General features: G+C 43.4%; 1 protein-coding gene across 5 annotated transcripts in view; it reads left to right on the top strand.

Annotated features, from left to right (window-relative positions):
- Positions 1-15,135, top strand: part of MGAT5 (alpha-1,6-mannosylglycoprotein 6-beta-N-acetylglucosaminyltransferase) — a 325,140-nt gene that overhangs the window by 263,178 nt on the left and 46,827 nt on the right. For all 5 annotated transcript variants that reach the window (XM_012502528.2, XM_030800826.1, XM_030800827.1 and 2 more), the window contains one exon: positions 14,479-14,628. In XM_012502528.2, the coding sequence (XP_012357982.1) occupies positions 14,479-14,628 (150 nt within the window). The remainder of the gene's footprint in view (positions 1-14,478; positions 14,629-15,135) is intronic.

Here is a 15,135-nt window from a genome sequence, read left to right as displayed (position 1 = left end):
ACCTGAAAATAATTAACTGTAAATTTTTTAATATTGAAATATACAGGGTTCAGATTTCTTAGATTGTCTCAATTTTTTCATTTTATTTAAATAAAGATGCAAATAAGATCCATACATTGTGATGGGGTAGATTCTTTAAGTCTCCTTTAACGGGAGCTTATTTGTTAAACCAGGTTATTTATCCTGTAGAGTTGCCCACAGTCTAAATTTTACTAATTGCATACCTGTGGTCTTTCTCCAGTATATTTTCTGAAGTTGGTAGATAAGATACAGCAGCCTGATGAAATTCAGGTTTGATTTTTTTTTTTTTTTTTTTGGGGTCAGAGTCTCACTCTGTGTATTGCCCAAACTGGAGTGCAGTGGTGCAATCTCGGCTCACTGCAACCTCCACCTCCCGGTTCAAGCATTTCTCCTGCCTCAGCCTCCCTGGTAGCTGTTATTACAGGTGCACACCACCACGTCTGGCCAATTTTTGTATTTTTAGTAGAGATGGGGTTTCACCATGTTGGCCAGGCTGGTCTCAAACTCCTGATCTCCAGTGATCGGCCCACCTCGGCCTCCCAAAGTGCTGGGATTGTCCTCCCCAAGTGCATCAGCCACCGCCCCCAGCCCAGGATTGATTTTTGTGGGACTACTTTATAAGGGGTTTTGAGGTATTGGCATCAGGAGGCACATAACGTCCGGTTGTCTTGCTTTTTTCTTCATGTTAGCAGCCGTTAAGAATAACTGCCTAGACCCATTAGTTCATTAGTACTTGCTAGTGATAGTCTAATTAAGTGTCTTTATGAACTCAATTTAAATATATTTGTTTCCCAGTCCATTGCATTCTATGTTGACGAGTGATGCTCTATTGACTAGTAAATAGAGCTTGTAAAGACTAAGCTTGGGAAGCTCTGAAAAGTCATCTCAGGAAACAGACCTAGACAACATCTGCACTAAGCTCGCACCCTCTGTCTTTTCCAGATTTGCTCCTTTTTTAAAGGAAGGCTGTTTCTCACTTTAATTTTTCTAAGTGGAGTTTAGCCTCAGCCTCTGTGCTACTCCATATGCTTTCCCAGCTGAACTATCAGACCAACCAGCTAGATAGGTTCCCTGGTGATTAATTCTTTCTTGGAGCCCCTGAGGCCTGTAGTCATACACATATGGTGTCTAATGGCTTGGTGGATAACTGAGTTAATGGTGTGTGAAGGTGACCTGAATAAGTTTGGAATCAAAACTCATACAGGTTATGGCAAGCTGGTCCTATCATAAATTTGGAGTTCTTGTATTCTTGCCTAAGTAAGTGTTGGGTGACTCCTTTGGAGAGAAGCTATGTGGTCTTGAGTTCTGAAATTCTGTTAAGGACACAGGAGACCAAATACCTCCGCTTGTGAAGCTTGTATTGAATGTGTTCATTTTCCCTTTCTCACATTCAACTGGAATTCAGAAAATATCATCATTCTCCTTTTACAATTATTCTTTCTAAACTGAGAACGCGAATAACTAGGACAGGCAGGGCGCTGGTGTGGTTTCATCACTTTTTCCCAATCCTTCCTGCAGTTTTTTGCAAGCCTTCCCTTCCACGCTTCAGACTGCCACTGGGTCTTCAGTTTGTTTTTGATTGTTGGAGCCATGTCAATGAAAAAATGCTGAGTTTCACCTCTTAATATGTGGATACTAATTTATTGATAAAAATGCAGAGTAGAATAATGGTATGTATGGTATACAAATATTACACTGTAAAGAAACACGTTCCTATTTTTTTGTGCATCCCCGTGGATCATCTTGTGCATCCCCCTTTGAGGTTCACTTTTTCAATCAGGCACTGCTTGAGGTGCCAGCAAAACAGCTACCCTCCAATCAAACCAAACACCAAAAGCAATATCCAACTTCAGTTACTTTTTTTGTTTGTTTTTTTATTGTACTTTTTCTAGGGTACATGTGCACAATGTGCAGGTTTGTTACATATGTATATATGTGCCATGTTGGTGTGCTGCACTCATTAACTTGTCATTTACATTAGGTGTATCTCCTAATGCTATCTTTTTTAAGTCAGAAAATATAGAAAGGAATTTTTATTTCAATGTATATTTCTTTTGTTTTCAGCAATTAAATTGTATTCAAATCACATGGCAGAACACCGTAACTATTTTAAATGTAGGACTAATCCAAAGACTAACCTTGTCGTATGTCCACTGTTATTTTCATGGAGGAGTCTGTCTTAATAAACACAGATTTATGTCACATGATATGTATTCTGTCTGAAAACACTTCCCCCTAACCCTCCTGCCCCCAAATCTAAGTGAAATATAATGGTCGCTGATTTTTGGTAAAAGTAGTTGCTGCAGAGTTCCTTTAAAATAGCAAGTTATTTGGGCCCAGGTCTCCACTGAAGTGGGCCATTTCCAACCTCTCTATATGGTTTCTTTCACTGGATAAACGTCTCTTCTTTAGCATCTTTTATGCCAACTCTCAGTCTTTTGCCTCTCCTTTGTCTTGTTTCAGACCCTAAAGGTCTTTGTTTCTTGGACTCCTATTTCTTTTAGCATGTGTCAATTGAGCAACTTCAGATGCTGTTGATCTAGACTATCTGATCAGGTCCTTGCCCCACTGAAGCTTGGAATCAAGTAAGAGGAGGGGACATATTGAACTCTCAAGCAGTGTTTAACCAGGTAGGAGACAGTAATAAGCAGAGGATTAGGGCTCCATAGGCTGGGGATGGGGATTGAGTGCTGAGAGAGTTGAGGAGGTAGGTGGTGCCATTAGTGATCTGCTTGAGGAAACCATCCAAAAGAGGCTACCACTTGGAGCTCTTCAAAAGGGGTCTTACCTGGGGTGGTAAATGGCAGGATGGCATTTCTAAGCAGGAGAGAGTGTCTTGAACAAAGACTGGAAACTACAGTTAGTTAGCCTTGGCTGAGTGTTTGGGCTGCTGTGATAAAGTACCATAGACTAGGTGACTTATAAATAGCAGAAATTTATTTCTCACAGTTCTGGAGGCAGAAAGTCTGAGATCAGGGTGCCACTATGGTTGGGTTCTGATGAGGGCCCTCTTCTGGGTTACAGACAGCCAATGTCTTATCCTTACCTGGTGGAAAGAGTGAGCTAGATCTCTGGTCTGTTCTTAAAAGGGCACTATTCCTATCCATGAGGACTTCACCCTTGTGACCTCTTTACCTCCCACAGGCCCCACCTCCTAGTACCATCACAGGGGAGATAAGGATTTCAACAACAGGGACATGAATTTTGGGGGACACAGACAATTAGTCTGTAACAATCCTGGACATGGGATGGAGAAGAAAGACTTGGCTAGAATAGAACCACAAGGTTGAGAAGTCATGAGAAGAATCCTTTGTAGTTTGAGTCACTTAACCACATTATCTAATGTGATCCTTTGGACCTCTCCAGGAGGGAGGATGGTTATTACCTGAAAAGTCTGAGTGCAGGTTGGTGAAATCACTTCCCAAGGGCACATAGCCAGCAAAGGGCAATGCCAAAGTTCGAAATCCTGATTTCCTGGCTCTGGGTCCTTATCCCTTTTTCTTATAGACACACCTCTCTAACAGGGCAGAGCTTCAGCACTCACAAGCTGCCTGAGAAATGGGGGGCAGGGGAGGACGTAGAAAGTGAGAGATTTTCAGAAACCATTGATGAGTATGAGACCTCAGCTTTGCTTTACCAGTGTATTTTAATTGTTTCTGTTTTCAAACTGCTGCTTGCAAATTAGACAGTTCAGCTGCTTTTCCTTTCAAATATGTTTATTTGTAGCATTTTAGATTCGAAGGCACTCTAATTAGGCTGATCCGTTTTATTTTGCTATCTTCATGTTTTTAAGAAATCAGGAATGAGGTGAATAAATTTCAAGAGGCATGTGATTTATTTTGAGGAGAGGGATGGAGAGGATATTCTTAGCTTCTGTCTTAAAAATCAGCTCTTCATTTAAAGCCTGGTGGTCAGCTGTCCTTTAAAGGGACCTTACACTGCTATACCTGAATCAGAATCTCAATCTGTACACCTCAAACACAAAGAGATCATGCCTGGAATTTAGAAGTTTGTTCTTAGCTCGGTGGGAGCAGGGGAAGGAAGGAGCCCAAGAGAGTGTTGTGTTTTAAGTGGCCTGGTTTGTCACATGTCAAGTCCCTGCCTACAACAACAGTGTGTTGACACTTGGTATTCTGAGGGGAGAGATTATGTACATTATTACCAATGGACACATCCATCATCATGAAGCCATGGGTATTAATGCATATGGCACGGGGCTGAGTGCCTCAGCAAGGAAATTTAGCAAGCACAGCCCTACAACTAGAGCTTAAAACTAGAAATGCACTTTAGTGGTGTGGCATAGTGGAAACCAGCCTGTGCCGTCCCACCCAGAAGGGGGCACCCCTGGGTCAGTGGGCCCAGCATCGAGGACAGAAAGCCCTTTGGTGAGGGATGGGTCTGCCCCACACCACACGAAGGCATTGCATCCTCTGAGGTCCATGGTGTGCCCAATCTCAGCCATAACTAAGTGCTGGGTAGAGCTCTTTCAGATGCATGAGCCTTGGGGAGAGCGAGTATGTGAGAGAAAGAATGTGCCTTCACATAATAATTTAAAAATCTCATTTGTTTCCGTGAACACCCATGTGAGATAATAGGGCAGGTTTAATATTCCTTCATTTTACAGATAAGAAAACTGAACCTTGGGAGCTTGCCGAAGTCCCATAAGAAGTTAGTCAGAGAACTGGAATAAAAACACAGATTACTTCATTCTTGACCCCAAACTGCCTGCTAAATTTTACACAAATATGGATAGGGCCCCAGAAAAGGCCAGATTACCTCAGATCAGTGTGGGAGGGCTGGCCTGCCTGTGTAAAGGCTATTTACAGACAGAGATCATTTCTCCCCTGTCTCCACTCTGAGTAATTAATGCCACCCCTTCTGTGAGACTGCTGGTAAGAGCTGCCAAGCATAAGGATCTTCAAAAAGTCTTGTCTTTTTGAAGCAGTGCTGTTTACCCTGCGTATAATTATTATAACAATGAGAGCTTCCTGGCACATTAAATTATGTCTTATTTTGAGTCTGTCATCCCCCGTGCAGACAATGAAGTCAAGAGCTGGGATGGCACCAGAAGGGGCATTGCAACCTGCCTGAATCTGGCTGTCCTGGTGTCCCCAGAGAGGTGCCTTTTATTATCTATTGGGGCTTCAAAGAGAGGAACATCTCCAAATACTACTCTGGAATCATATGATTGATTATTTTACAGTAAATTAAGCACCGAGTGAAATTGTTTCAGCCCTTGATTCTGTGCCGCCATGCTTCTCCACAACGTGGTGGCCTGGTCTCGTGTTTTATGTAATTCAGAAGCAAACTGATGAAGCGGTCCTGGTTGCACCCCGCCCCCACCCCCACCACCTGCTGTTTTGGAAGGATCCAGGGAGAAGCACATGCATATTGAGTGGCATATAAACTCCTTCCTTGTGTGTGGTGCATTGAATTCAGGCTGCCCTTTTTATTCCTAACATTGAGAGACTGGCAGGAAGGTAAGGCCCTTGGGATGAAAGGTAAAGGTGTGTACCATCCCACAGAAGTGGGTCCTGCCTCACATGCCATTTTCCCTTTCTGGTTTCCCAGTGAAACTGGGCCTTCTCCACTCATCCCACCTCCCAGATTTCTACATAATTACTATATATGAGACGTGCCCATTGGAGGTGCCAAATGTGATTTTGCAGACAGGTCTTACCTTTCTCCCTTGGTTGTAAGATGATTACAAGTAGGAAAGTTGGAAATTACAAGAAAGCAATTACTTTTCATCCTGGCCTGCAGAAATTGTGTTCTGCCAGTCACTGTGTGTGTTCTTATTTTTATATTTTGCTTCATATGAAAACTTTTTGAAATTAATTTTAAAAATGTTTCTTGATCAACTGAGTAAAGATCGATTGACATCTAATACTGTCCTTTAACATGAATATATGAAGAGTATTATTTTGATGGAATCCCTCGCAGATTTACAACAGTTAATACTGGAAAACACAAAATGTAATGTTATTCCTTACTAAGAGAGACCAATATATAGATAGAATTCTACCCCCTTCTTGTTACCAAGAAATACACTAAAATGATTTAAAATATTAATGTATTATTTTATATTTTTCACATTATTTTTAATTTATTCTTTACTGATGTGATTGGGTGGTACTTGGCCTCTGTGGTTTGGTTCCTGGCCTTTGGGGCCTCAGTTTAATTGTCAAAGGAAGCCCCATCACACCCACTGCCAGTGTGACCATGCAGTTTTCCAAAATTCTTCCCTGACAACTCTCACAGGATGGTCCTGTAATAATAGGAGACACTTCTCCCTTGCCTTTAAACAGTATCTGGCCAAAGCTCATCAAGGTATCTCCTCCTCCCTTTCAGGAAAGGATATTCAGTCCATGATTTCCTGACCCTTTAGGGATTCTATAAAACATGCAATTTCAGTTTACCAAGGCAAAACCTTCCACTGTGACAGCCCTCTTTGTCACTAAACAGTCTGTTTTCTGTAGTTACTGCCCAGATAGGTAGAAAACAAAGCTCATGGAGGAGTCTGCCGACGCATTTGGGCTGTGGTGGTGTGTTTTCAACCTACCAGCCTGTTTTCTGCATGGTAGTGTAGCTGGTGGGCTTTGTTGCTTTAGGACCACGCCAATCAGAGTAGATGAAGGAACATCATTATCCATAAGTGACTGCATTTGCATTGAGGAAAAGAGAAACCAGCTCTGCAATTTGAAGGCCTCCTGCCCTTCTTAAAGCAGAAAGGAGGCCATGTCAAAGAGTTTCTTGTTTTCACAAACTGGCTGGTGGTTCCCCAGGGTCCTTTAAGAGCCATTCGTTAAATGGCAGAAAGCTCTGTGCTAAGGCAGAGAAAATACTGAAAAACAAAAGTGCTGGAAAATAGAGACCCACACTGACCAGTTCAGACTGAGAGATGTAGAGTGGGCATAAGCATTGGTTCCACATGGGCCGTGATGTGAAGGTGCTAGTCAGCTCAGGACTCTCATGTCTAGCTTGTCCCATTTTATGGCTTTGGAGTAGTATTAGCACCTTGTTTTTAAAAGCAGGGGTACATATTTAAACATATTTTAAATGCATTTTATTCCCAGTGCTGGTTCAGCACTGCACATGTCATAGTTGTCTAAAAGAACCATGAAGTGGTATTACCTCCTATTTATAGATGAGACATTTGCCATCAAGTTGCAAATACAGGACCGATTGCTCTTTCCGTACCACCCATTTAGCCTCAGAAATCTCCCTGTGTCTGTCTTTGGACCAGAAACCAAAATTCTCACCTAATTGGACAGTAGAGAATAATAAGTGCTTGTGGCTGTTCTTTCCTCCCGCTGGTTCCCCCAGATAGGCAAATTCTAGAGCCACTCAGTATCATACTTGAGACCCATTGCCCAAGATGAATCCTAATTTATACCAGATGAGCTCAAGCCAAGACTAAATGTGGAGGCCAGTACGTGAAAGGAAGCAGACTCCCCTCTTTTTAGTGCCCGTGGGCCAATAGGTGGACCACAGAGTGGGCTGGAAACAAGACAGCAAGGTTCCCCTTATTGTGCCACTGCAATCATTGAGCACCATCTTTTCTTCTAGAGAGGTAAGGGTTTGGGAAGGAAGAGGCAGAGGTGAACAGGCTTTGAGATTCTTAGCTTCCAAGGGTTTTTCAGAGCCCCGCAAGGTTTGAGTGGGACACAGCAAGGACCACCCCATACATATATACCTTGACCTTGGGTGGTTACTTGAGATAAATGAGCCAAGGACTGCAGAGACTTTAAATTGTTCTGAAATGTAAATCTTTTCTGCTACACTGCTGAAATTCACAAGATTTGCATTTTAGAACTTACCTCCAATCTTGGAATAAAAGAGTTTCTCATCTTTTTTGAATTTTAGACTTCAGGAGCAAGCAGATGAGGTAGTTTCTTTTTGTCTGTCTCTCCTCTGTTTTTCTTTTTTGTTTGCCTTGCAGTTCCTAAGTGAATGTGGTACTTAGAAGCAACATAAAAAGGAGGATGAATACACTATAAAATATACCTTTTAAGTTTTACAACTCTTTTTATTTTGTTTTTGATTAGAATACACACTTAGGTGGTCGTGGACTTTAAGCTCATTTGCTGGAAGCAGGTGGAAAGTGAAGGAATGTGCCATGCCCGAGATCGGTGTTTCCCACAAGTCCATAAGTGCTTTGTGGTTTGTGTGCCTGCCCTCCTTGTGTTTTTCACTCAGCCAGTATGTATTTACTGCGTGCTCGCCCTGTGCCAGGCCTCTGCCGAGCCTACTGGTTCTGCCCTGGAGAAGTTCACAGTTCCAGCCATCTGGGAACATCCAGTGACAGTGCAGCCCAAGCAGGAAGATGGTTAAGGCACAGAGGAGACAGCAATGACCTTCACCTGGGTGGATCCAGGACTGCCTGCTTGTAAAAGAGGAGGAGGCAGGAGTCCATCCAGAAGAAAAGGAGGGAGGAGAGAAGGGTCTTTTGGGCATTAGCAGTGGCAGGCCAGGTGTGAAAGAGCAGGAGAGGTTTGGGAATGAGGGATAAGTTAAGTGTAGGCAGAGACCTTAAGCAGGTGGCAGAGGGAATAGTTGAAGTTAAAGCTGGAGAGCTTGCGGAAGCCCAGATTGTGAAAGGCCTTGTGTGCAGTGCTGGGAAGCTCTTTATATAGGGGAACAAAACTTTGACTTTTGGAAACTAGTGACAATAAGGAGGATGGGTTGAAGGGGTGAGAGCCTACAGACAATGTCTCAGCCCACAGCCTCTAGGAAGCAGGGCCTGAGACAGAGACTAAAGTACCAATACTTTGCTGCAGAGGGAGTTGCAAATCCAGGGCAGCAAGGATGAAGGAAAAGGGAAGTGCAGGGTAACAGAAGGTGTGTCTGACCATGCTGGCTCCTGCCTCACCAGGGGTCACAGAGACACAGCAGCACATTGGGCTACGTGGACTCTCCCCAAAGGCCTGCAAGGAGGAGCTCTACCTTGGAATAGTGGAATAGTCTGGAGGAGAGAAAGGAGGTGGGTTTTATTTGCCCTGCTCCTTCCTGTGTCCTGTTTGCCATCAACCTTGGTTCACCTCACAGATTTCTAAGGCCCCTGTAGTTCTGCGATTTTATTTAGGAAGGAGGACCCCATCACCCCATCCCATGGTAAGCTTGTTCCCCATCTGGCAGCAGAGGGCAGCCTGGCTTGTGTGAGCACTGACTGAAAAAGAGAGGAGCAGGGGCAACCTGAAAGGGCTCCTAAGGAGCGTGCCACTGTTGAGACAACGAGCCCAGCCCAGACATTACGATGGCAGTTCATGCAGGAGGGGGCTGGCAGAGCACATGGAGGTGACCTGTAGTGGAGGGAGGTTTACAAGATCTTCATTCTGTGCAATTGACAGCCCCAACCTCAACCTTTCTAGGAGTTACGTTACAGTAACAGTAAAGGACTCTCATGGCTGGTTCTGGTCAATGCATACTGTATGGCCTTGTGTTTCTTAAATAAAAAATAGGATTCATTATTATATGTTTGTAAAACCATGTAACAGGCCAGTTTCCATATTTGTGGGGAAAGAGGAGAAGCTGCTACAGGCTGAGTATCCCTTATCCAAAATTCTTGGGACCAGAAGTGTTTTTGATTTTGGATTTTTTCAGATTTGGAGATATTAGCAAATACTTAACTGGTTGAACATCCCTATTCCCGAAAATCTGAAGTTGAAAATGCTCCAGTGCTCAGCATTTTGGATGACCTGAGCTGTGGACCGAGACCCTGCCACTCTGTCCTGTTAGGCCCTCTCTGTAGGACTTAAATTTTTCTCTGCCCTCCATGGAGTGGGACACAAGCTTGCCTCTGCAGCCTGGTTTTGTCACCCTGGAGAGGGATTGACAGCACTTCCCAGGGAGGACTGCTGCTGCCTAAGACTCACAGATGTTCACCCTGGAGGAGCCAACTTTGGGCTGAGCGGCAGAATTTTTTAATGACAAGTCATAAGGTGCTGCGTGAATGAGGGGAAATGATGTCCAGGAGAAATATGTGTGTCTGCAGAGGGGAGCAGGGGTGTTACTGGGGAGGACACTGCCATTCACCAAAGAACATTCCTATACCCTAATTCACCAGCTAAAAAGGAAGTTGGAGATCAAAGAGATATCTGCATCCCCATGTTTATTGCAGCACTATTTACAATAGCCAAGATACAGAATTAGCCTGAGTGTCCATCGGCGGATGAATGGATAAAGAAAATGTGTACATAATGGAATACGATTCAGCCATTTAAAAAAATGGCAGTCTGTAGTTTGCAGCAATATGGATGGAGCTGGAGATCATTATGTTAAATGAAATAAGCAAGGTACAGATGTCGAATGTTCTCACTCCTATGCAGGAGCTAAAAAGGTGGCCCTCATGGAGGTAGAAAGTAGAATGATAGATACCAGAGGCTGGGAAAAGGGGTAGGTGGGAATAAAGAGTAGTGAGTTAATGTACCAACATACAGGTGGATAGAAGGAATAAGTTCTAGTGTTCAATAGTAGACAAAGGTGACTATAGTTACCAACAGTATATTGTCTATTTCAGATTAGCTAGAAGAAAGGATTTGAAGTGTTCCCAATACAAAGAAATGATAAATGTTTGAGGTGATGGGTACCCTAAATACCCTGATTTGATCATCACATGTAGTATGCATGTATTGAAATATCACATATACCCCATAAACATGTACAATTATTATCAATTTAAAAATGTTTTAAAATAAGTTGGGGAAAGCTTCTGATTCTCTGGTTCTGCATTCTACCACTTCCCCCTGCTGTGGACTTACAGGAGTGTTGCATAGATTGAATTGTTTTTCTAAAGCTTTCTCTCCAAGCTCCAAATATCTTACGACTGGTTCTGAACATGTACCTGCCTCCAGCTACAACCATAAACAACTGACGAGACACTGACAACACTGCTCATTGACTCCAGCACGCGCTCTCCTTTCCCTTTGCATCTCCTCCCCTCAGATGAGCTTAGGTAGATTTAAATTTTAATCAGTTAGATCAGTTGTTCTTAATGAGAATTTAAATTGAACTAGAGAATAAAAGCATTAGTGGGGCTGCTGGTTGCTCAGCTGGAACCTTTGGGCGACAGAGGTGGTTGCATGCTGTGATGTGATACTCAGTGCAGGCCCTTTTTGACTGCATCTCCAGAGATCTGTTGGTGATAAAGTTTTTAGAGCAGATAATTTTCTTTGACCTTAGTCTCTTAAGTTGGAGAAGGAAAGCTTTCTAAGAAGTGATCTTGATCCAGTTCTTAGATCAGTGGGACATCCAGGTCTATGGTGGTCACCTATGGTCACCTTCACCCTGGGCCTGGATGACCAAAGTAAGGAAGGGAAGGGGGAGTGTATGCTGGAAAATGTCTCTTACCTCTAACCCCCTCCCCACTTTGAGGCTTCCCATGCGTAGGGGAAAGGCAGACAAGGACACCTTTTATTTTAAAAATCCTGAATATCCTGCATCTTAAACACAAAAGATAAGAGTGTCCGTGAAGACAGAAGGGGATCCTTTGAGCCCCTTGGTGGCAAGAACTGACCCTTCCACCCTGGAGAAGAGGAGACCAATTTGATGTTATGGAGGCATAATATACAGGACTGTGTGACTAATTCGACGTGTGTGTCCATGGAGCCTGAAGGGGACAGAACCACAGGTGCAAATCTGGTGTAGGTACTTGGCTGGGAGTTTGGTATGAGAGGCTTCTGGGGCACCTTTACCTGGAATAGGCAGCATGGTTCATCTTCACCAGGATTCTACTCAGAACTCTTACAAGTGGTAACAAGAGACCTGAGGTAGAAGTACCTAATTGTTACATCAGTGTCAAAGGCTAAAGTTAGGCTTAAAACATATTTTTCCCTCTAATCAGCTGTTGGGATTTTCACGTTTGTGAAATTGGTAAATCCTTTCTGAAGGTAATCTCTAGTTTTGGATTTTACCATGCCTAAAAGTTAGTAAGTTCATACACTTTATTAGTCTTTACATATACCTCTTTATATTTGCCCGAACTTGCCCCCGTTATACTTCAAGAAACCCCAGCATTTTCTGGGATTTAATGGCAATACATATGTAATCTAGTACCTTGTTACTTTCCCAGGCATTTAGTCTGGGAACCCTAATTTTGAGTCTGTCTACAGTGGATATTTTTCTCCAGGACAGGAACCAAATGGGCCAGTTACTGGTCTGCCCTGTAGCTCACCACAGACATAGCCTAGGGGCCTTTGGCCCATCTTCACTAGTTGGCAACTGGCTTTTTAGGCGAAATGCCTCCTTTTGCATAAAGGAGAGATGCCTGTCCCCGCCTGTACCGCCCAACTCCTGCTTTAAGGCCAGCAAGATGTCCTGAGAGGCCTCCTTGTAGATGAGTGAAATCCACACAGGGAAACTCAAGTAAAAATATGGTGTGGGGTCTGGGAAGAGCTGCGTTTATTGTAAGGATCCAGAGGGACCTGGGGAATTAAGGATAGGCAACCACCGTGGGTGGGATCAGAACCAGAGCGGCTCCGGGCCCTAGTTTTTTCTCCTCTGTCTCTCTGCTTTCTTTTCCCACTCTCTTCTCTCTCCTTCCTTCTTATTCTCCTACTCCTCTGTTTTTTTCTTTCTCTCTCTGTGTCATGCTTGCAGTAGCGATGTTTTGGTTGTAGTCACGCTCTTGGGTCCCTCTTATTACCGACTGTCTGTGTCTTCCCCTCTCCTTTAGCCCTTACTTGGTTCTTTTCCCACCCCATCTGCCAAAACTGGCAACTAGCTTCCTCAGAACTTGTTATCTGGCTCGTAATTGCCCAGACTCCAATGCTCAAATGACCTTTTTGCTCTAAAGCCAGTGGCCATCTGGCAGTAATCTCCCTGTATACAGGATTCTGAGTTCCCAAGAGAGCATCTGGTTGGCTCCTCTTGCTTTACTGAGCCTGCTACATCATTCCTGGGCTGCTGGCCAGCCTAGGATTGGGTCCCCTCAGGTCAGACACACCATGGGCAAGTTAGCAGCCAGCGGTGGGCGCAGGGTAACAGAGCCCCCATGCTTACTTAACAGGAGCTGTGGGTGGGGGCAGGAGTTACCAGATACATCTAGCACAAGAACCATATCCTAGAACCCTTCAAACTAACATATGCCAGGTAGGTGTAAGCTTCTGTACTAATTTAAAAGTATACATTTCTAAGGTAATGAATTCAGCATCTTGCGGCCATACCAGACATGGCATGGAATTAAACTTTCAGTCCCACTGTTCATTTTATTCATACATTAGGGTGGCAAGGGTGGTCTTGCTCATTGCAAACAAAGTCATCCTGGTTCATGAAGTGAAGAATGTGGACTGTGCAGTTTTCCCAGTCGTGAAGACTTTTGATACATCCCTTGAAATGTTTCCCCTGAAGTTGAGGGTCTTTTGCAATATCACCAGGGCAGTGAATGGCAGAGACCAGATCATGAATCGCTTCATTTAGAGCCTGCCTCCAGGCTTCCCTGCACTCTGTGGCTGCTGATACCACACCCCTGTGTCCCTTGTGGTCTTAAGTCACAAAACCAGCTATTATTAGATTTGCCTGGAGTGTCTGAAAACAGGCTTAGAATGAGGAAACCTTGTCCCACTTTTATACAACTGGAAAACATTACAGAACTTGACTTTTTGAAAATTTCCCAAAAAAAGGAAAAGAAAAACCCACAAACCCCAGCTTGTACAGTTTAGTCACAGGGAAACACAGAGGTAAAAAAGGTGAACTTGCATCAGCTTCACAGGTGGTTTTGATTTAGAAAATGTGCCTCAAAATTCAGTGCCTGCAAATACAAGAAAAGGGGTTTGGTTGTACTTCTAATAGTATAAGTAAAATTACTCTTGAATGTTTCAGGGCACATCAAAATTTACATTTATTCTCTTTTTCTATCTTTATCTACCTGAGTATTCTCATTAGCTCTCCAGCTGTGAGAAACTCTCATCTTCCCATGATCCCGAATTAGGTGGGATCCAGTTCTGACAACATGAGTTAATCATCACTAGAGACATTGGCAAGAGCTGGGGATGTTTGTATTCCTCTGGGACAGCTTAGCATCCCTGGGTAAATATTCCAGTCCAACTGACTGCCTTCCCCGGCTGTCCTTCCCCAAACTTCCTCTCCTAGAGGTAGGAAGAGCCAAAAGCAACTGTTAGGTCTGTGGTAATTTCCAAAGCAAGGATGATATTTCAAAACAGTTGGCTATATAATGTATTTCTTCTTGCAAAATTATACAGTTGGTATTCAGTAATATGTTGCCATATAATGTATTTCTTCTTAAAAAATTATACAATGGCCATATGATTGTTTATGTCCTCAAAGTCCAGCCAGATAACTTTTCAAAGAAATTTCAGCAGTTTGATTGCCACATTCCTGTGACCTCCATATTAAGAACTCTGTCTGTGGCCTCTAGTCTTAGAAGTTCTAGTCCATGACACAAGTTGTTATGCAAATGAAAGACAAAGACAAATGTCGTCTGCTTGTTCTCTTCTTTAGAATAAGAAGATCTACTTGGACATTATTCACACATACATGGAAGTGCATGCAACTGTTTATGGCTCCAGCACAAAGAATATTCCCAGTTACGTGAAAAACCATGGTATCCTCAGTGGACGGGACCTGCAGTTTCTTCTTCGAGAAACCAAGGTAAAAATTCACCAAGGATGTGGTGTTCAGGTTATTGCCATTGGCTGTGAAAATGGGATCAGAATATTTCATGCTTGTTTTTCAGTGCTGCAATAAACTCTTGTGGCTATTTTGGGGCAGCAGTTTGCTAGACCAATGGCAGCTGAAAAGTTAGTGAATTGCGGAATGAGATTGCTACAGTTTTGTTCATTGATTTATTCAAAAATCGTACTTACTAAGGACCTACTCAGTGTTAGGTGTCAAGCAAGGGGCTAAGGATAAGGCTGCAAATGGAAAAGGTAACGCCCTGCCTGGAAGGACAGGTCTTCTAATAGAGCAGCAGCTTTCATAGTAAGCCAGGGGTGCTGAACTCTACCCCCAACCCAATCATCACTGTTCAAGGAGTGGGTTTCCCAACCAGCTTTTCCTCATACCTCCTTGTTCACCAAGTACGCATTGGACAGTGAAGAAGTTCAGATGAGGGCAAAGTCCCTGTGGGTTCGGGAAGCAGAGCAAGCATCAGGAGAG

The sequence above is a fragment of the Nomascus leucogenys genome, chromosome 20, assembly GCF_006542625.1.
Source record: "Nomascus leucogenys isolate Asia chromosome 20, Asia_NLE_v1, whole genome shotgun sequence".
NCBI classification, from domain to species: Eukaryota; Metazoa; Chordata; class Mammalia; order Primates; family Hylobatidae; genus Nomascus; species Nomascus leucogenys.
Note: the sequence above shows the minus strand (reverse complement) of the source record. Positions and strands in the feature narration are given on the sequence as shown.